Source organism: Lissotriton helveticus, chromosome 6 (genome assembly GCF_964261635.1).
Source record: "Lissotriton helveticus chromosome 6, aLisHel1.1, whole genome shotgun sequence".
Taxonomy (NCBI): Eukaryota; Metazoa; Chordata; class Amphibia; order Caudata; family Salamandridae; genus Lissotriton; species Lissotriton helveticus.
In genome coordinates this window covers 436,223,361-436,245,242 of record NC_136067.1, presented here as the reverse complement: position 1 = coordinate 436,245,242, position 21,882 = coordinate 436,223,361, and the positions used below count along the sequence as shown (strand labels likewise).

At 45.3% G+C, this 21,882-nt stretch overlaps 1 protein-coding gene across 2 annotated transcripts in view; it reads right to left on the bottom strand.

Annotated features, from left to right (window-relative positions):
* PXDN (peroxidasin) overlaps positions 1-21,882 on the bottom strand; it is a 740,799-nt gene that overhangs the window by 529,729 nt on the left and 189,188 nt on the right. For both annotated transcript variants that reach the window (XM_078647879.1, XM_078647880.1), the window contains exon 2: positions 15,322-15,393. In XM_078647879.1, the coding sequence (XP_078504005.1) occupies positions 15,322-15,393 (72 nt within the window). The remainder of the gene's footprint in view (positions 1-15,321; positions 15,394-21,882) is intronic.

Here is a 21,882-nt window from a genome sequence, read left to right as displayed (position 1 = left end):
TATCAAAGCAAGAATCCTACCTTGGCAACCCAGGTAATCATCGTTTCCACAACTCTAGGGAACTAGAGCTTCCTGATCGGCGTGATGGAGGCCTCCTCTATAGTCACACATTCATCAAGAGGTATATCAGCAGAAAACGAATAGTTTCTTACCTGTCGGTGTAGTTTTGCAGCTTGAAGATCTTTCTGGATTCACTATGCTGTGCATATTCCGCAATCTGGTGGTTGGGTCCGGAATCGTAGTCTTTTTTCTCTTTTTTTTTTTTTTTTGTCGTAGCCCAGGTGGGCGTCGACGTCCCACCATTTGGTGTCCTTTCGGTGACGTCGGCGTGCTTCCGGCGGAAGCTACCACTCTTGGGCGCCATCTTCGGATTCTTTTTTCTGTCTCTTTTCCTTGTTTGTCTTTGTAGTGAATCCATGGCTATGTATGTTAATCGTTTTTTTTTGGTTTTTTTTCAACGTTAGTGTTTCCACGTATTTTGTAATTGTTCCAACTTGCTTTCTTTTCCATGTTTTTCCACCCTCTTTTCCAGCCTCATCTTTCTGGCGGAGGCGGGTGGGTTCGCTAGTGAATCCAGAAAGATCTTCAAGCTGCAAAACTACACCGACAGGTAAGAAACTATTCGTTTTGCAGCGTGAATCTTTCTGGATTCACTATGCTGTGCATAGATTTTGTAGCGGTTTTCGTTACTTTTGTAGCGGTTGGGTGGAAGATGAGCGTTGATTGCTAAAAATATGTTGAAGCACTTTTTGTCCCACTTGTGCTTCCTTGTTCATCTGAACATCCACGCAGTAGTGCTTCGTGAAAGTGTGTACTGAAGCCCATGTTGCCGCCACGCATATGTCCTGTCTTGGTGTGTTGGCCAGGAAGGCAATTGTTGCTCCTTTCTTCCTGGTGGAGTGGGCTCGTGCCCCTCCTGTTAGCTCCTGGCCAGCTTGCTTGTGGCAGAACTGAATTGTCTGTGCGATCCATCGGGCTATGGTGTTTTTCGTAACTGGTTTGCCCATGTGACTGTTAGCGAAGGACACGAAGAACTGTTTCGTCTTCCTGTGGCCCTTCGTTCTTTCAATGTAGTGCATCACAGCCCTTCTTGCGTCTAGGGTGTGGAGCGACCTCTCTGCGCTTGTAGTGGGGTTTTGGAAGAAGCTAGGGATCTGAATACTCTGATTCATGTGGAACCTTGACACCACCTTTGGCATGAAGTGTGGGTCAGTTCTCATCACGACCCTGTCACTGTGTATCTGGATGTAGGGTTCCTGCAGTGTGAGTGCCTGCAGTTCGCTCACCCTTCGTAGTGAGGTGATCGCCACCAGGAAGGCCGTCTTCATTGTCAACATTTGCAGTGATGCTTTGTGGATGGGTTCGAAGGGTGCTTCATGAGCTCCGTCAGTACCATGTTTAAGTTCCAGGCCGGTGGCGGCATTCTCTTTGGCGGCGCTATTCTTTTAGCCCCTTCCAGGAATCTTTTCACGACTTGAGATGTGAAGAAGCTTCTCCCTGTTTCTCCTCTTGTGTATGCCACAATCGCTGCTAGGTGCACTCTCAGTGAGGATGAGCTTAGCTTTGCCTTGATTAGGTGTGTGAGGTACCTTAGCACCGTGGACTCCTTGGTCAGTCTCCTTTGGAGTTTTTTCTTGCAACACCATTGAGTGAATCTTTTCCACTTTCCCCATAGCACTTGCGTGTGCTGGGCCTTCTTGCCTCGCGCAGCACCCGCAGGGTGCTCTCTGGTAGTTTCAGGTGTGCAAATTCTAAGTCCTCAGGAGCCAGGCTGAGAGGTTGAGGCTCTCTAGCTCTGGGTGTAGGATTCCTCCGTTTTCCATGGAGAGTAGGTCTCTTCTTTTTGAGAACCTGTGGGGAGGCCCCTGCGCCATCTCCATTATCTGAGAATACCACGTCTGTCTGGCCCATTGTGGTGCCACAAGGATGAGCGTCATGTTGCTCTTCATGCATTTGTTGAGTACCCTGGGGATCAGTGGTATCGGGGGAAAAGCGTAGGCAAATGTTTTTGACCAGCTTATCCATAGGGCATTCCCCTGGGACCGTGTCTCTGGTTGCCTGGATGCAAAGTATTGGCATTTTGCATTCCGGTGTGTTGCAAATAAGTCTATTGTTGGGGTGCCCCACTTCCTGAACAGACTCTCTGTTTCCTGACTGTTGAGTTCCCACTCGTGGGATGCTGAAGTCTGCCTGCTGAGCCAATCCGCTTCCACATTGTCCTTCCCTGGCAGGTGTATGGCTAGCAGGTCTATTTTTAGTGGTATGGCCCATTTCCAGATCTCTTGTGCCAAGTTTGACAGCAGGAACGATTGAGTTCCCCCCTGTTTGTTTATGTAAAACATCGTTGTGGTGTTGTCCGTTTGTATTAGCACCTTCCGGTTGTGTAGGTGTTTCTGAAAGGCCTTGAGGGCTAGCAACACAGTTTTCAGTTCCAGGTAGTTGATGTGCCTGACTGCATCTGTAGGGCTCCACAGACCCCTCACTCTGAGTTTGTTCATGTGTGCGCCCCACCCCTTCTGTGATGCGTCTGTGGTGATGGTCACCGTTGGGTCCGGTGGTGTTAGAGGTTTCCCTTCCGTTATTCTCTCCCTGGTCCACCACCTTATCTCTTCCTGCACCCTGTGCGTTACAACCACTAGATCCTCCCAACTTCCTGTAGCTTGTGACCATTGTTGTTGCAGCCACTCTTGGAGTGGTCTCATTTGTAGGCGTGCAATGGGGACCAGATGGATGCATGATGCCATCATCCCCAAGATCTTGCTCACAGTCCTCACTGTCAGAGATCGCCCCTTCTGGTAGTGACGTTTCTCCCTCAGTAGGCTGAGCGTTCTCTTTTCGCTCGGTAAGACTCTGCATTGTATGGTGTCGATCTGGGCTCCCAGGAAGATCTTCACCTGCTCTGGTTCCATCGAGCTTTTGCCCCAGTGTATGGAGAAACCCAGGTTTGCTAGCGTTCCTGTCACTTGTTCTGCATGCTCTTTGCATGTCCTGTAGCAGTTTGCCTTCACCAGCCAGTCGTCGAGGTAGGGGTACACGTGTATCCCCTTTCTCCTTAGGTGCGCGGCCACTGCCGCAAGGCATTTGGTGAAAACCCTTGGTGCGGACTTTAGGCCGAAAGCTAGGGTCGTGAATTGGTAGTGATTCTTGTTTACAGTGAACCTTAGCATGTGCTTGTGCTGCTTGTTCGTAGGGATGTGCAGGTATGCATCTTTGAGGTCTATGGTAGACAAGAAGTCCCCTGCTTTTAACTGAGGAATGACCTCTTGTAGGGACGTCATTTTGAATTTTTGAGTTTTGACGTATTTGTTCAGGAACCGTAGGTCCAGGATGGGTCTTAGGCTTTCGTCCACCTTTGGCACTAGGAAGTAGTTTGAGTACACTCCCATGTTCCGTTCTTTGAAGGGGACCCGTTCTATGGCCGCTTTGAGGAGGAGTTCTTGGGCTTCCTCTTGCAATAGTTGCAGCTCTCTTCCTGAGTGCTGTCTTTTCTTTGGTTTTCTGTTTGGTGGCCTTTTTTCCAACTCTATGCAGTACCCGAACTGCATAATATTGAGTATCCACTTGTCTGTTGTTATTTTTCTCCACTCCTGGAGAAAAAATCTCAATCTTCCTCCTACCGGAGTTGCATGTTCCTTTGTGTCTTGTCCGTGTAGCCCTCTCCTCTTTGTTTTCCCGTGCTCCTCCCCCGGAGGGTGTGGGTGGTAGAGCACCTTCTCTCGTGTGAAGTCACTTAGAGGGGGGCTGTTCGCCACCTCTTCTTCTCTGGCCCCGTCCATTTCCTCTCGATCGAAAGGACTGGCCCCTGCCTTGGTAGTTCCAGTTTTGCCTCTGCTGCCCCTGGTGGCCTTGGCTGTCACTCTGTTGCCCCTGCTGGAAACTCTGGTGAGAATCTCCACGCTGGCTTCCGCCTCTGCCGTTCGGCCTCCGCGACGGAGTGCCCCTTCTCATCCCTCTGAACTGCAGGGCTCCCATGGACCTTGCCGTCTCGTTGTCCTTCTTCAGTTGGGTGAGCTTATCATCAACTGGGGCTCCGAACAATGTTTCACCGCTGAAGGGTGTGTTCAGGATGTTGTTCTGGACTTCAGCCTTGAATCCTGAGATCCTGAGCCATGCTTGCCTTCTTTCAGTGATGCCTATAGCCATCAGTCTGCTGGACGTTTCTGCCCCGTCCAAGGCTGTCTTCAGGCATGAGTTGGCGATGCTCTTCCCTTCCTCTACCAGGTGTGCCCCTCTGTCACGGTATTGTTCCGGGAGGTGTTTCAGCAACTGTCCCATCTCCTCCCAGTGCTGGTATTGATGCCTATTCAGGAGGGCGTTGGAATTCGCCATCCGCCAGTGCGTTGCAGCGTTCCTCTCAATCTTCCTGCCCGTTAGGTCCATCCTCCTGCTTTCTTTGTCAGGTGGGGGTCCGGACGTTGTTGGGACGTTTGCCCTTTTCCTGGCCGTTGCAGCGATGATAGAATCCGCTGTGACGGAACCCTTGATGTAAGCTGGGTCTTCGGAGGAGAATTTGTACTTCTTCTCGGTCCTCGGCGTTACAGATCTGCATGTAGCCGGCTCCTTGAAGGCCTCCTTTCCCTGTGCCGTGATACTCTTGAGCATGGGCAGGAACTGGCTCCTTGTCTGTATGGGGAGCAGTGTCTCGAGCAGGAAGTCTGCTTTTTCCTTCTCCTCTTCCAGCTTAATTCCATAAGCTGTTGCCGCCTTTCTTACCACCTCATTGTATGCCCCAATGTCATCCGGTGGCGAAGGCCTCGAGGGGTATGTTTCTACTGCCTCCTCTGGGTTTTCGGCCTCGATGTCCTGCCATTCCTGGTCTTGGGCCGTCGAGGAACCTGAACCGTAGCTTGACTGCTGTTCCCCGTAATCCCCCTCTGTGTAGTAGAGGTCCTCCTCCTCTTCGTGTTCCGAAGGTTCCGGAGTTTTCGGCAGCTCTTCGATGTCGAACTCTTCGATCTGCTGTACCTCAGCGACGGTCGGTGCCGGCTTCGGGGGAATCTTGTAACTTTTCATTTTTTCCTCGAAGTCCTTCTTTCTCTGAAGGATGTTCTCCATTTCGGCCTCGAGCCTTCTCTTTTTTCTCTGCATTTCTGCGGCCTGTTCGTCGTCGAGCGTTTCGGCCGCCCTTTTCGGCGTCGTCGTCGACGTCGAAGCTTTCTTCGGCTCTTTTTCCTTCGACGTCGAAGTCGAAGTCGAAGGCCCTTTTTCGGGGGCTTGCTTCGATGACCTTTGCTTTTCGCTGGTCTTCTGCCTCCGGGAGTCCTTCTCGGAGGATCCGCTGGGCTCTTTTTCGGAGGATGCAGCTTCGGTCGTCGATTTGCTCGGCGCCGGTGCTCCTTTCGAGGCTCTGTGCTCTGATTTTCGGAAGTCTGCCTCAGGTTTTCGAGGCCCTGTGGGAGTTTTCGGGGTCGTAGACTCTCCTACCTTATCAGGCGTACTCTTATCGGTCTCAGCGACCGTGAAGTCATCTGGTCCTTCGGCGATGTTGTCCTCATCGTCGGTGGAGAGGCCAAGTTCATAGAGCGTCGGGGCTTGGCCCTTGCCCTGCATCGTGTGGTGAGCCGTCCTCTGTCCTTCTCGAATTGGGAGTGTCTTCGGCTTAAAGACGGAGCAGGCGTTGCAGTCTCTGCTTTCGTGGTCAATTGGCAGGCAGAGGTTGCAGACTGGATGCTGGTCCTTCTGTGCGAACTTGTGGTGGCAGTTCTTGCAGAATTTAAACGGCGTCTTGTACATCCCTGCGCTCAGGGGGCCCCCTGTGTGCGCATTCCTTTAAGGAGGTCGAAGATTTCGAAGTTCTCTCCTTTCTTCGTCGTCTCCTCACTAAAGGTCCTCTTCTGTCGATGATCTTAGGTCTTCACCTGTGAATTTCTGCTGTATTTTCTTCTTTCCTCCTCCAAAACTTCTGGAGCTTCACGCGACGATCCAGACCCAACGGCGGAAAAAAGAATCTAAAGATGGCGCCCAAGAGTGGTAGCTTCCGCCGGAAGCACGCCGACGTCACCGAAAGGACACCAAATGGTGGGACGTCGACGCCCACCTGGGCTACGACAAAAAAAAAAGAGAAAAAAGACTACGATTCCGGACCCAACCACCAGATTGCGGAATATGCACAGCATAGTGAATCCAGAAAGATTCACGCTGCAAAACCTAATTTGTCCCAGTCACCCAGCGGCTAGTACAAAACAACCAAACCTGTTAGCCATGCAGAACGGAGGAGTGTGTCATCCAGAACCGGCCACACTCAATCTAGTAGTGTGGCTACTGAATACGCAGAATACGGACACCTGCGTCTGCACCCAGGACAATGGAAATCCTGATGGAAGACAGAAAAACAAGCTCTAGGAAGTGCTACACAGCCAAGTGGACTAGGTGCATACACTGTTGCAGCTACAGGACAGCGGCCATGTGGTTGCCATAGTGCAACAGGGAACAAGCTCTTCACACTACCAGCAATGAAAATATTCCTGGATTAACCAAAGAGAGATGTGCCATTCAGGGCATCACCAACACCAATGTGGAACCTGAAGACTGTATTCAAACAATTGATGACGGAACCATTTGAGCCAATGCACAAGATGGAGTTGAAGTGTTTAACCATAAAGACTGCATTTCTAATAGCAATCAGGTCTCTCGCAGAGCCAGCGAAGTACAGGGACTCACGATCCAGGAACCATGCCTCCAAATCCACAAGAATATGCTATGAACAAACCCACAGTTATTACCAAAAGTAGTATCACAATTACACATCATCCAAAATATTCAGCTAGCGGCCATTCTCAGGACCCAAAGTCACAGACCGAAAGGGCACTTCACACTTTAGATGTGTGAACAGCACTCATGTACTACCTACAAGACACAAAAGAAATTCGCAAGAGAAACCAACTATTCATATCCTTTGCCAAGGCAAACAAGGTACACCAGTATCTAAATAAACAATCACACATTGGATAGTTGAAACTATCCATACACGCTAAACAAAAGCGGGATAAGCCTTACTCCCACACCCCAGGGTACATTCAACCAGGCGACATCTGTACGGCCACAACCTAGTCATCCCTACAGCTTCACAAAACACTACTGTTGACAAATAAGGAAGCACAAGTGGGACAGAAAGAATTACAGCACCTAATTGCAACCTCATCGAAATCTCAATCCATCCATCAGAAGGAAACAACCACCACTTGATAATCAGACGCACAGCATGTGAATCCACAAAAGGATTCAATACTGCAAAATGAAATGGTTACTTACATGTAGGCGACATTTTGAAGCCTGAAGAGTTTTCTAGATTCACATGCAACCCACCTGCCTCCCAAGAGATGGGGATAAAAGCGAAGAAATTGGAATCCTTGTCAGCGTGAAGTCACAAACAAAAATTACATTAACCTGTGCTTAACCCTCTCGCAACTAACCCTGGGCGTAGTTCGCAAAGTAGCGCTACGCGTAGCTACGCGAAGTGCACCTCGCACGATGCGAGCTACATGTAGTACTACGCGAACTGCGTAGTAGCCTGTTCGCACTGTGCAAGATACCATTTTCAATGATTGCACAGTGCGGACAAGCATCCAGCACTGTGCAATCATTGAAAACGGCATCTTGCACAGTGCGAGCTGTAGTTTTCTGCCACTCGAGTAGATTTTTACTCGAGCAGCAGCTTTATCAACGCGGACTGGTAGTTTCTCGTCGCGAGCATACGTGACCACTCGCAATGAGAAATCTGACCTCCCCGCTTTGAGAATCTCGCCAGGAGGTTTATTTTCCACGCTCGCGATCAGCAACTTGATGTTGCTGATCGCGAACGAGTCTCTCCAGGATGTCATTTTGCTTGCTCGCGGTCGCCAGCTTGACATTGAGGACTGCGAGCAAGCAAAAAATGACCGCTGCACTATGCTACGCTACGCGTGTTTGTACTGTGATACGTGCAATTCGCGTAGTGCAAAGTAGCAGAAACTTCGCAAACTATGCGAGCGTAGCGTAGTGCTTTGCCCAGTGTTACTTGTAACTTGGCACAGAGCACTCAGCCTAACTAAGAGGCAATGTGTAAAGTATTTATGCAGCACTTCTGCAGTGAACAGTAATAAAGTGAAAAACACAACACAAGAGAAATCCCACACCAGTTAGAAAACTCAATATATAAATCAAGATTAAAATAACAAAAATCCGTAGAATCAGAGATAAGCAAGTTTAAAGATTTCAGTGAAAAAAGCACCAAATAGCAAAAAGCACCAACTAAGGTTATCTGGTCGACCTGAACTGGGACAAAGTCACAACTTCAGGCCGGGTGCAATGGAGCGTGGATCAGCTACAGGGACTCAATTGGGGAAGCTGAACAAGAGTACCTTAAATCCAGGTTGCGAACAGATGAGGAGTCACATGTCTAGAATGCATTGCGCAGCAGTGGCAATGGGAGGTTCGGGTGAAGAGATGCATCACACAGCAGCCATTTCGAGGAGCAGCGCTGGGTGAGAGGATGTCCTTGCATGGAGATGCGTTGGCTCCGATGGGCGGGCACTGCATCAGATCGCAGGGCGATGCGTCTAGTAGCAAAGGCAATGTGCTGGTTCTGCTGAAGATGCGCCACATAAGAGATGCATCTGTTCTGCTGGATACACGGATGGCCTGGCAAAGTAACGTAAGGCCCACTTCAAAGAGTCCAGGAATGTGGTGGCACCAATTGGGAGGGCAGGATTCACAGATGGCCAGGTGCTGGGTTCAAAGCTGTTGAAAGACCGAGGCTTCTGATCAGGAGGCCAGCCAACTATCCCTTAGAGTCCCTCTGAATTGCTTGGTTTAGAGATGCAGGCCCAGTCCTTTTCATCCAGGCAAGAGGGCAGCACAGAAGGGCAGCAGTCCTTTGGAGCAGCTATCCATCAGAGTGGCAGTTCTTTCAGTAGAACCACAGTCCGTCTTCCTGGCAGAGTCCACAAGTCCAAAGGTGTAACTAGGAGTTAGATCTAAGTGTCCAATATGTATGTGTGGTACCCACTTTGAAGTGGAGGAAGCTTCTAGAGGTTTCCACCCTCGTGAGGTGTTAGGCATCCTCCTCCTCCTCCCTTTCCTGGCCTCAGCTTGTCTGGGGTCACAAAAGACCACTGACAAACCCTCTGTGAGAGTGCTCAGGTAGAGCCTTTGTTATTTGCAAGTGTGGTAGGTGACAGCCCACCCCCCTCATTAAATCAGAGTGGCCCATCCTCTAAACAACGGTTTTCTTTCTTTCTGTCTTATTCTCTGGAAGTAATACACAAAGACCACCTGCCAGGTGTACCTAGCCATGTGACCCAGCACCAGGCTGCAGACACCAAATGGTTAAGTAAAAAAACTTCCTAATTGGCATTTTCAGAATTGTGATTAAAAATCCAACTTTAACATGAAATAGGGCTTTTAATTATGATTCTTGTGACACCACACTCGAGCTGTCTACCTGCTCCCAATTTGAAGTTACAGCTTATTAAATGTAATAAAGTAACTTCAATGTTACCCTATTGGAGAGGTAGGCCTTGCAATAGTGAAAAAAGAGATTAGGAGTGTTTCACTACAGCGACTTATAAAACTTAAAAGTACATATCCTACTTTTTCAATACACTAAATGCCCTCTAGGCTTTGCAGGACCTATCCTAGGGGTGACTTATATGTAATAAAAAGGAATGTTTAGTCCTGGCTTACAGTGTATTTTGCCAAGTTGAAATGGCAGTTTAAAATTGCACACACAGGCTGAAATGGCCGTCCTGATATATGTTTAAAGGGAAACTTAAATGAGGTGGCACAATCAGTGCTGCAGGCCTACTAGTATCATTACGTTTACATGCCCTGGGCATATGTAGTACTATTTTACTGGGGACTTATAAGTAAGTTAAATAGGCCAATTGGATGAGAGCCAATTCTACCATGTTTTGAGGAGAGAGCACAAGCACATTGACGCTGGTTAGCAGTGATAATGTGTCAAGAGCCCTAAAGCCAGCAAAAACAAAGTCAGCAAAACAGGGGGCTTGAAGGCAAAACGTTAGGGAGATTCACACCAAGAATGCCAGGTCTATCCTTCATTTAAGACAGATAGGTCCTACAAATTGTTCAGCATATCTATGCCCTGCCCTTTCTTTTTACCCTGCCAAATCTTCCCTACACATCAGAGTGTATTTCAGAGGAGCACCTGTCCATTCTGTTACAAGACGTGCAAGTGTTACTCTTCAAAAGTGCTACCAACTGGGTTCTAGACTCGGAAAGAGGAGAAAATTCAGGCTCTCACTTTTTGCTTGTGCTGAAGGAAGAAGGGATTCTCTGACCTATTTTAGACATTCAACTTGTGAATGCCTTCCTGCAGAAGGGCAAATTCAAAATGCTTGTGTTGGCCAGATCCTGACTATTCTGGACTCGTGGGACTGGATAGTTTCCCCGGACTTCCAAGATGCATATTTTCATCAAACTGTCCTGCAGTCCCAAAGAAGTTTCCTGTGTTTTATGGTAGGCCAGGAGCGTCTCCAGTTGGTTCTGCTCCCGTTCAGCCTCACCAGTGCTGGTGTTCAAGAAAGTGGTAGTGGTGGTTGCTGACCACCTACTGGTTTCACTAACCTCAATAACTTTAGATGATTATCTCCAAATGACAGTGAACCTTTTGACACCACTAACCACTGATCAACAAGCTGAAATTGCAGTGGATTCCTTCACAAAGACTTCCATAAGTTCAAGCTATTATGAATACAGTGCAGTTCAGGGCCTTAACACTGCCTCAAGTCCTGGACATTAGTGCTATGATCCCGATGATTCAGCCTTGGTCTCAGATCTTGGTGAAAGCAGCTTTGAGGGGGCTTGGAAACGTAGCCTCCTGCATACTCCTTGTTGATTGACACCACGTACCTCATCCGGGCTCTCCAAGGAAATCTAAAGTTCGAGGAAATCAATTCGATGCCATTCAGGTTCGGGAGGAGGCAGTTCACGATCTGCAGTGGTAGATGCTCAAACACAATTGGTTCAGCAGCAGGCCTCTCTCCCTTCGCTACCGAGAGCTGACAGTAGTGACGAGCGTGTCAGTCTTGAGTTGGGGTGTAGGTCCTGTGTTGCTTTGATTTGTCCCCTGGATATCTCTAGTCGGTCAGAGTACCTTGCCTGTCTGGCCCACTGCAGGACAATAAGTATGAGTGTTGTCTCTGGCTTTCTGACCTTATCCAGAACGCCTAATTTAGGGGGAATCTGTGGAAAAGCAAAGGTAAATCTCACTTATCAATCGATCGACAAGACATTCCCCTTGGATTGGTAAAGTAGAAACCCTACACACAAAGTGCTGACATTTTCCATTTTCTGGGGTTGCGAATAGGTCTATGCTTGGTGTTCCCCACCATCTGAACACAGTATCCAGTACTTCCTGCTTTATCTCCCAGGAGGTGTTTTCCTGCCTGCTCAGCCGGTCTGTTTCTGTGTTCTGCTTCCAGGGAAGTTGTATTTTTTTTTTTTACCAGTGTCGTGTTCCGTTTAATCGCCCAATTCCATATCTCTTGTACTAGTTTCAACAGTGGTAATGACTTTGTTCCCACTCACTAATGCCCATCAATTTTACGACAGACCTCACTGCCAGAGCCTGTGAATCTTGCTACAGGAGAGTTTGCTCTGCTATTGCGGACATCCTTTTGTGGATACGCACCGGCTGTCCTTGAGTCCAGCGTTGCCCCCAGGAATATCTTCACCTGCTCTGGTAGTGGTGAGGATTTTTCACAGTTTATTAAAAAACTAGAGGCTTTGAAGTGTGTAGATGACTGTTTGCATATCTCAGTGGCATTTTTGTTTCAAGTTTGCTTTTACTAGTCAGTCGCCCACATATGGGTAAACTGGTATACCCGGTCTTCTAAGGTGTCTGCAACCACTATTAGACATTTTGTGAACACCCTTGGTGAGGACTTCATACAAAAAGGTAGAACACTGAACTGGTAGTGTACTTTGTCTATGACAAATCTGAGTTATTTCCTGTGCCTCTGGTTCATAGGTATGTGAAGGTAGCCATTGTTTAGGACTAGCGTGGCCATGTAACCTCTGATCCTTAGGAGTGGGATCACCTCTTGTAGCATCATCTTTTTAAAGTGTTGTGTGTGTATGAGCATGTTTAGGTACCGAAAGTCCCAGGATTTGTCTCAATGTCAAGTCCTGTTTTGGTACTAGGAAGTACGCGGAGTAGATTCTGCTGCCTGTTTCCCTAAGAGGGACTCTCTCTATGACTTGTTTTTTGATGAGTTCCTTGACCACTTCTCCAAACTGTTAAGTTCCTGTTTCCTTAAGGTTCTTGACTTTGGGTGAACATAAGGCGGTGGTCTGGATAGTTCTAAGAAGTAACCATGTCTTAATATGCTTAGGATTCAATTGTCTGAGGCGACTGACCTCCATTCTTGGAGGAATCCTCCTATGCTTCCTCCCATTGGTGTTATGCAGTGGGATTGCTGGTCGGCAGTTACTTGCTTGTTAACCCTTTGTGATTTGCCCTTCCCCTCTAGCTTTCCGCAAAAGGACTGCCTTACCGGGTGCTGCCACTGATGTTGAACAGGTTGATATGCAGCTTGTTGTTTGAATCTCTGCTGCTGGTGTTGTTGAGCTGGTGAGAACCCAGCCCTGCCTCCAGGTCTTCTGTTGGAGGTTAGCCCCTCCTGAAGGACCCCCTGAACTGTAAGGCTCCCATGGCCTTTACGGATTTTTTGTCCTTCTTTAGCTACTGGAGTGTTTTGTCCATGGCAGTCCCAAGACAGCTTCTCCTTTGAACAGCATGTTTAGGACGGATGCCGGCACCTCAGCCTTGAAACTGAAGACCCTGAGTCATGCATGGCTCCTGAAAGAATGAATGAATGAATGAAACATGATTTATAGAGTGCATGGCTGCTAAGAGTAGTGTCCCAGTGCAAAAAACTGTATAGATTGTGGTCAACTTCTACAGTTAATTCTGAGAAAAGAGTAAAGTTTTAGCTTCTATTCAGACTCAATTTGATGGAGATCCAAATGGAGTTTATTCAATGCCATTCTTGTGTACATATGTAATGGCAGCTTGGATACATGTCCTCTACACGACAAAAAGCAAGGAAGACCAGCAACGGAGGCCTGAATAGACCTATAGAGGAAATTAGTTAAAAAGATATGGATGGGTTTGGGTGACCCCCTCAACATCATAGTCCATTTCTGGTGTTTTTATTCATTAAAATGGAATTTCCTCAGTGGGCCCTCGTGATGGCCAGGCTTACTGAGGGGAATAATACATAGGCCTATCCAACATACAAGGGTAGGGCTGCACAACTTATCATGGTATCAAGGCATGTAGAGGACTTTAATTCCAAAACAAAGTATTAATTAATGTTCATTCTATAGAACAATATGGTATAGCAATCCTTGCATTTACTTGCTTTGCATTTTTTCCAGAAACAGTGGTATTATTGTGTGTACTTTGATATAATCTCATTTTGAAGAAGTTTAACAGGTAATCTGCTCATAAATATTACTCTTGCCCCCAAAGATGACCCTTTTCTTAGTACAATTGCTGTTTAGGGATCCACACTAACATCTATCTACGACATTCAAGCTAAAATATAACTATACACAAAGCAAGTGGGCAAAGATGATAAAAAGCTATGTTGCGGTCCTTCTTGGTTCCAGGTAGATTGCAGGTCATATGATGCAAATGAAAAGGTTTCGCAAAAGTAATTGGTACAGATAAGCCTGTAACATTAATAAATAATAAACATTTTGGAACAACTTACCAAAAAATTTTTAAAAATGAAGATGGTACAAAATCAGTGAGGTAAAGAACAATCCTACGTCTTTTTGTTCAGTTCATGTCTAAATATTACATAGGTTCTTCTGTTAGCTCGCTGTTCAGTCTTTTCTTGCTAACACAAACACAGATGACCAAAGCTCAAATCTTTTTTTTCGCTATCACCTAGAGAGTATGAGCTGGTCATTTAAGGTTTTTGCTTATTTGCATTTCCAATAGACCTCTGTTCTCCTCAATAATGAAAGGTTTGACTGATGTTATCTGAAGTATATTTTTATTCTACCAAATAATTATGATTTGAAACAGATCGTGGTTAAACTGATTCTGAATTAAATATTTTAAATCCATCAAAAGTTTCAAAACCAGCCAACTTCCAACCAGGTCGAATTACTTTCTCTCACTATGCTGCTGGACAGACTAGGTTTTTGGCAGATTCATATATTTTTTAAGTTAATCATCTTCGGAACCATTATCAAGCTGACATGTTGGTGCTGGTCCTCGGACGTTGTTAGTAACCTATTACACCAGGTGTATGGTTGGTGGGAATCTCTGAGAATTTTGGGATAAACAGATTTTTTTTAAAAACCTATCTAGGCCCGGTACTAGCTCTGCCTTCTCGCTTCCAAGTGGCATCATCCCACATCATCTTTAACTTCGGCTCCTTTAGGTTGCCGTTTTGGATTCCTTCTGTACACTTCTACTGATGAAAGACAGTATTTGCTTAGACTCACAAGCTACCTCACCAATGATTACTTAGGACTTGCTTTCATCATTCAAGGCTGGATTACTTCTAACCAACTTCAGTTTAGTGATGTAAAGGAACAATCCGTTTTTTTGGACACACATGGTTCTATTTAGCCCTATATTCATGTGCCCCGCTATTGGTGGAATATTTTTTATTGATGCTCTGTTTTGCCAGCGAACTGCAGCCTTGTGTATTTGTGTCTTCCACTTCTGAGGGCTGACGACTAACTCGAAGTTTTCGCATTCTTATCAAGTACAATCATAATAATATGAACAATGCAACAAGTCAGTTTGGTGATGCAGGATTATTTGAGGAGGTGCCTACAACAACAGCCAGATCGCTCTCTTTATCATTGGCATACTATAATTTAGCAATTTTTCCCAGTATGCTTAGCAATTTTCCAGGTTACACCGGCCATTGGCTGCAAATGTCAAAAACTGATTCAACATATAGCCCCTTCCACTGTCTATAATGTCACCCATCAAAGATGTTAATTTTCATCTTGTGACAGTTTCTCTAAATGCTCCAGGAAAGATGATAAGATATTACGTCCCGAATCTAACCACCACTAAAGACGGTTACTGCTCTACTGTTGGCACTTCTGTTTAAAGGAACAAGTGCACGTTAGAAGTGACTAATGTACACACACCAGTGCACTGCAAGACATTAATGTTCGCTTAAGTAATCTTTTATTTGTCTTAGCACAAATAAACAATGCAACTGATTTAATTATTCTTTACTTATTCTCTCTGTAAGATGTATTTGAAGACAGCAGGAAAAACTAATTTAATTTGTGTAATTACCAAACTATATATTACAAAAGATAAAAAAAAATACTTACAGTGTGTTGAGATTCTTAAGTCGTCTAAATGCTCCAGGTTGTAGGTCTTTAATTCTATTAAATCGCAAATCCCTGTGGAGAAAAACGCCTTCATTAGAACGTGTACTTTTACCAAATTTCCTTAGGTTTAGCACATCCACAAAAAATTTACTTCTTCTGAAAAATATGTAACAACATTTCAGAAATGCTATGAAGCCTGAGGTTGTGGAATGCGTCACTGTTTGGTGTGCACAGTTGATTCAATCGTGCCTTCTGCAAGACTGCTGGAAATCAAGAGTGGGCTTTTTCTCATCAAAGAGCTCAAGGCTAGGGGTCGGGTTGGCATGGATAAGGGTGGGAGGCAGGATGGAGATGGTTGAATTGGGCCTGTAATTCCCCAAACGCAAGACGTTGAACCTCAGAACATAACAAGCTGTAATTCACTGAGTTGAGTGGAGTGAAATTGGCTTGGAGCAGGATGACCCAGAAGAAAGGCCCGCTGCACTTTAGGCTTTGTCAGTTATCTTGATTAAATTAGCTGCCTTGTGGCCATAACCAGTGCAAGCACATCAGTGCACTACGTGGGTTTATACTCCACAGGAAGCTTTCAGGGAATACAAGAGTGGTGAGCCTGCATCTAATCGGAATGGCATGTACAATTCGTAACTATGTGTGACGGCATTTCTGACATCTCACAGGCCTCGGGGTTAAAAGAGGTATTTCTTGTTTAGTCTTTGCCTTAAGGTAATGTTCTACTGATTCTCTAATTTTGGACCTATGAGAATCAAGCTACTGGCCCTTGCAGCTCCAAATATATTGTGCTCTTACTTTGCAGTTCAACCGTAAAGCTAAATCAGATTTTGCTCAACCCAAATGGTGACCACGTGATTTCAATGAATGGCTCTTATCCCAGTGGTGCCCGATCCTATTGAAGATCTTGACATGCCAACCAACATTCAAGATAGAGGCCAATAAACCATTAGTATCTGGGTGGTGGCATACTTTGCTTGCTTGTCCAGCACCAAAAGAGCTCCTGCATTAACTTTAGGTTCAAAACCAGTTTGGCCCAAACTGACTGCCATCCCTGGTAAACCTGTTAGAGGGGCATTGAGGCTCTCCACTGTAAATTTTAGGCAGTACATATTTGGGTGACTACCGTTTGGACTGTTTCTACATATTTTCAACCATGTCGTCTCAAACACACAGTTTCCCAGCTGTGGCCCGTAAAAAATAGGGCAAAGGGCATACATATCATAGTCAACCTGAAACATTGTAGTATACAATTGAGCATAGTTGTCTCATTAACACACACTATAATCACGGCCATTGTGAAAAATAATAGAAAAACTCTGATGCAAGCTTTCCCAAAGAGCGCAGAGGACATCTGAATACTTACCATAGGATAACATTGTCATAGGGACACCCGATTTCACAGTGCCTTATCACAAAAGTGCTATTATTCGGTTTATGTATTATATCTGGGTTCTGGTTGATGCTACGACTGTTTGGTTTTTGGTGTGCTTCCTAATTTTGACTATCATATGTTGGTACATGTAATTACCACTAATTATTTTCCAATTGTATACTACTTATTGGACCCTGAGGCTATAAAGGATAATTGTGTCAGCACTTCCATATGTGTACCTGACAGTCTGAAACCAGTGGGTAAATAGTTTACTGAAGTCAAGGATGTTATGGCTCGCAAAATTTCAACCTCCGTAATTTTAGAGTAATTAGATATGTACTACTCTCTAGTATCCTATGTCTTCCTTCTTATTCCAGAAAGGCTGCTAGCATTCCTTTAGCAACGCACAGCACGTGGGGTTGAATACACCCAGTTAGGGTACTGATTTACATATAGGCATGGATGAGAAAATCTCAAATAAGTCTATGCTTATGAGTTCTCAACTGTAACCCATATTGCATTTTGCAAGTGTCTTTACCCACTAGCTGCGAAGTATTTTGTTAAACTTGTTGCAGTAAGTCTAGTGCTTTACTAATCTGTCCATTTTAGACATGTCATATTGTAACACTTGTTTTCGCTGTAATAAGACTAATCAAGAATTACTCAGAAAACAAAGATTTTTCTGTTATTAGGTGCGACTTACTCTCAAACTTACTTGTGAATTGCAAGGAGCGATTTATCTATTTTTTAATTTGATGTTTTATCTTGCAATACCTTTGAGGCGTCACATCTACCCATGGAACACAATTATATGAATCAGGTGCTTAGTAGTCATAGTCAATCACTTCAAGAGAATTTAGAGCATACTCCGAATGCAGATAGAAAAGAAAGTGATCTCTGGCAGAATATGGTCATTTGGAGCTATACTAAAATTATGATACAAAATAATCAGTCGCAGAATTGTTGTAAAGAAAAGTCATGATACACACAAATTATTTAGTATGTGTTGTGTACTGCATAAACTTGCATATATTTTACTTGACTCCTATAAATATGCTATTTTGTATATACTAAACAATGGCATGTTTGTGTCTCAATGTATAGTCATGGTAGTAAATATACATTATTTTCTTATTTTCTATCATTGCCCGTCTCAACACACAGCACACATGCAGGAATAGCCACTCCTCACTTTCTAAATGGTGAGTAGCTTGGGTGTTTTTTTTTTCTTTACAAGAAAGATGAGTTGGTAGCAAGGAAAGCTGACTGGAGCCAGTAAAGCCAGCACTCTGTGTAACTTGGTAGCTCTCTTGCTCAAGGGTGACCTACCTTAAGTGCTAGAGAGCTTAACTACAGCCTGCAGAGCTGAGAGTAGCCAGAGCCCTTAACATGGGGCTAGGGATTTGAATAGAGAGATCTGGTGAGGGGGCTTCAGACCAGATGAAAGGCCTCAAGGTCACAAACAACAGCACCTCTATAAGATTTCAGAGGAAAAGGATCTGCCAGCCATAATACCTGAAGTGGTAGTACCTTAGAATATCGTGATTCCTTGGCAGTGCAGCTGAAGTCCTTCTCACCACTGTCCCTTGCTGTTTGGAGGGCAAACCTGCATTACGTCTCACCCTCCGATTTCACTCTCTTGCATCCCTTTTCCCTGCTGAACCACAGTTCCAGAAGCTCAATACAGTTTACCAGATAACAAAGCCGAAAAATATCTACAGTCACTCTCCTTTAATCTCATCAAGGCTTCAGCAAAATCACCAGACGACCCATGTCCTCATGACTAGCTCTGCAGACAATCCAACTAGAACAGCCAACAACTCACTGAGTATAGGTATTTTCCCAATGGAACTCTAAATGCCTTACATAAAACCCTCCCTAAACCAAACAGGCTTTGAACCTAGCGATCCTTTTAACCGCCGTCCAACAACAGACTGTTTTAGTCAAAAAGATAGAACGATCGAAAGATGTGCCTCAAAACATATACCTACATTCACATAAAATAACTTGCCTTCAGATTTCCAAAACAGATTTAAGTATGGCTGAGGCACAGAAGCAGAAATGATTTCAACATGGGATGATTTTAAAACAACGGTGAATTAAAACTGGAGTACCGCCACACCTATAACTTGAACTCTCCCTTGCCTTTGATACTATTCACCAGCCTAAGCTTTAATAGAGACTTGACAACATCAAAGTGCAGGGCGCACAATTGAAGGAGATTACATATTTTCTATCAGACAGATCACCATCTCACTGCTCCCTTCACGTTAGCTCCATTCATTCACAACTAATGTACCAAACAGCTGTACCCCCTCTTTAGCATTTACTTTACCTCTATATTGCACCTAATCTGCTCCTTCAATATCAAGTGTTACTGATAAGCAAATAAAAAACAAATCTTACTTAGTATGAAAACTCATCTGACTTTGACTTATGCTCAATTGGACAATATCTCAAAGTCAAATATTGAACGCTATCAAGCCACAGCTAAATAAACACGTCAAAAATCGAAAAACCATATGCAGTAAATAGATCGAACATCTACCCTCAACGATATGGCCTCAGCAAGTAGGACCACCACCAAACAACAGAGCCTAAATGAGAACTCTAGGGATAAATACAGACTCCAGCCTGTCACTTATAACAAAATTGAGCTGGTCTAAAACATGTAAACTGCAGTTTGGCACTTCTTTCCCTCATATTGGCTGTAAAGACATCTCTGCCCATATTGTCTAAAATGCTTGTCCTTTCCTACTGACGGACGAGATAGCCCCCCTCACGATAGTCTGGTCTAGTTGTGCTCTTGGAGCTGGAAATCGCCACACCATTTATCGCACATACATAACGTTCATTTTCAGTCTGCAAGAAGTTGACACCAACCATTTGGTGTCAGTCTGAAGTATACAATAAGAAAAACATATCTCTAAGCGAAGTGTAAGTGCAGCTTCCTTGTACGGTTAAAGCAAATGCTGCGGATATCATCAAATGAATGAACAAAATAGTCTGAGAGACCAGTAATTGCATGACTCAACTAGGCTCGCTGCCAGTCTACCCTGTGCCTGGGGAGTGTGTCTGCAACTGTCAGCTGCGTGCTTCGGCTAGGGATTGCCCCTTCGAACACCTTCAGTTTCTGTCTTGGACCAGGCTGCAGCAGCAGGCAGCAGGCAGCAGGCAGCAGTTGTGAGCTAAGGTGGACACTGTCGCTGCTAAGTGTACAGCTCTCCTCAGTCAGCTGTGTCTGGCTGGATTGTGCTGTACTGCACTTTGCCTGGCTGCACAGGCATGGTGTGGGGCAGGAGTAGGGAGAGGATTATGTGATTACTCTCTCAGTAGCCAATAGTAACTATAACTCTGGTACCCTCGCTGAGTCCTCCAACTATCTGCCTACTATCAGGAGAGCTCAGGTGTCGCTTGCGTCACACAGCTGCACCACTACTTGTTTGGGCGGGCACAGTGGCAGCACAGAGGAGAGATCACAATCTGATCATGCCTGCTGCATCCCTCCAGGATCAAAGAATGGAGTTGGACCTTCGTGGCTCCCCCTGTGCCGGCGCCGGATGATCAAGCAGTCTGCCACATGTGGCTCAGAGGCCAGGCGGGGCTATCAGAGCGAGTAGAATTTGTTTTTACTGCAGCACCATAGTCGCTGAAACAATGTATCCCCCCCACCTCTGGTCACCATGGCAATAAGTCTCCCAGGCCGGCTGACAGGCTAAATTGTCAAGCAGGCAGATCAGAGTGGCAGTGCACAGATACAGAACAGTGCAAAGGGCAGCTTTTGGAGCGCCTCATGATGCCTAATGGGTATCAGGGACTTCTATATGTGTGACTAATGCATTTTAGTACAGTGATGCGGCCACCTGCACTAACATGTGTTGGTCTAACCCCTTATACGTGGTACTTGGAAATGCTGGGATGTGATATGGGCTGAGAAGAAACCGTATTGGACATTGAATATAAAGTATGGGATTTCGTGAGTAGTAGGACACAAACAATTACAGAGGAGTGTTCTGTGGAAGGATTTGTGTTTACTTGCGCGAGTAACAAGAGATGTTTTCCATTAAACCAATCCATTTCTAGTTACTGGTTTGTTAACCAGCTCTCCACAAAAAGTTGTACATACATTAAAAACTGCATATACAAATATCAGCTGCTGGTGGTAACAATAAGACAAAAGGAAATAAATCAGGATAAGTGATATAAATAAGGAGACCAGAACATGAAGGTTTATAGACATGTTAACATAGAGCACAATATAAACAGTTTCCTAGATTTACAGGGCATTCTTACATACGGTTACCATGAAAGGCCCTCTAATTGGGTTGCATCCCTGCACAGAACCACCAACTGTGCCCACATAACAATAAACATATGCATTGTGAATACATTCTGTGAGCTTTTAGGTAACTTCTTCTGACCACAATTAGCATTAAATAATCTGTGTGACTTCGTATCAGCTGCTTACATTTAATAGATGCAGCAATAACAATATGTTTGCATATATGTACATCATGGTACTTGAGAGAAAAATAAAGTTTGTAAGAGAAAGCAAACACAGGCGTAAGATTCTGTAACAGGTATATTAAACAGATATAATAAATGGGTAAACGGCAGCATCAATCTGAACATTTTCTGTCTGAATTGTAGGGTAAGCATGGGACTGGAATCCTGAATGTATTTGCAAATGACAATATTGAACCTCTAGGTGATTTTTAACAAGATTCCCAGTTCTGGTGTAGAATGTGTGAAGTGATTGTACCTCACTAACATGAAGACTGAAAGGGCCTGTAAGGTGGGAGGATCTATGTGTCGGACTATACGCCAAAAGCAAAAAAGGTGATTCTCCCACCTCTTAAAATGGGAAAGAACTAGTGGCGGCTGGTATTTGAAGGAAATGGGGAGACGCGTCGAGGGGAGGGGAAATGGAAAAAAAACTTTAAAAATCCCACACTTACCCGTCACTCGCTACCACCCCTCTGTTGCTGCTGCCTCCTCCTCCTCCTCCTCCTCCTCCTCCTCCTCCTCCTCCTCTCAGTCCTCTTCCCCGCTTCCAGGGCAGGAAAAAGGATGCACCCGACTCCCAGCCTCTCGATAGCCAATCACAATGCTGCAATGCAGCGTTGTGATTGGCCTGGGCGCTGTGGATCGGCGCTCAGCCAGAGAATTGGAGGCTG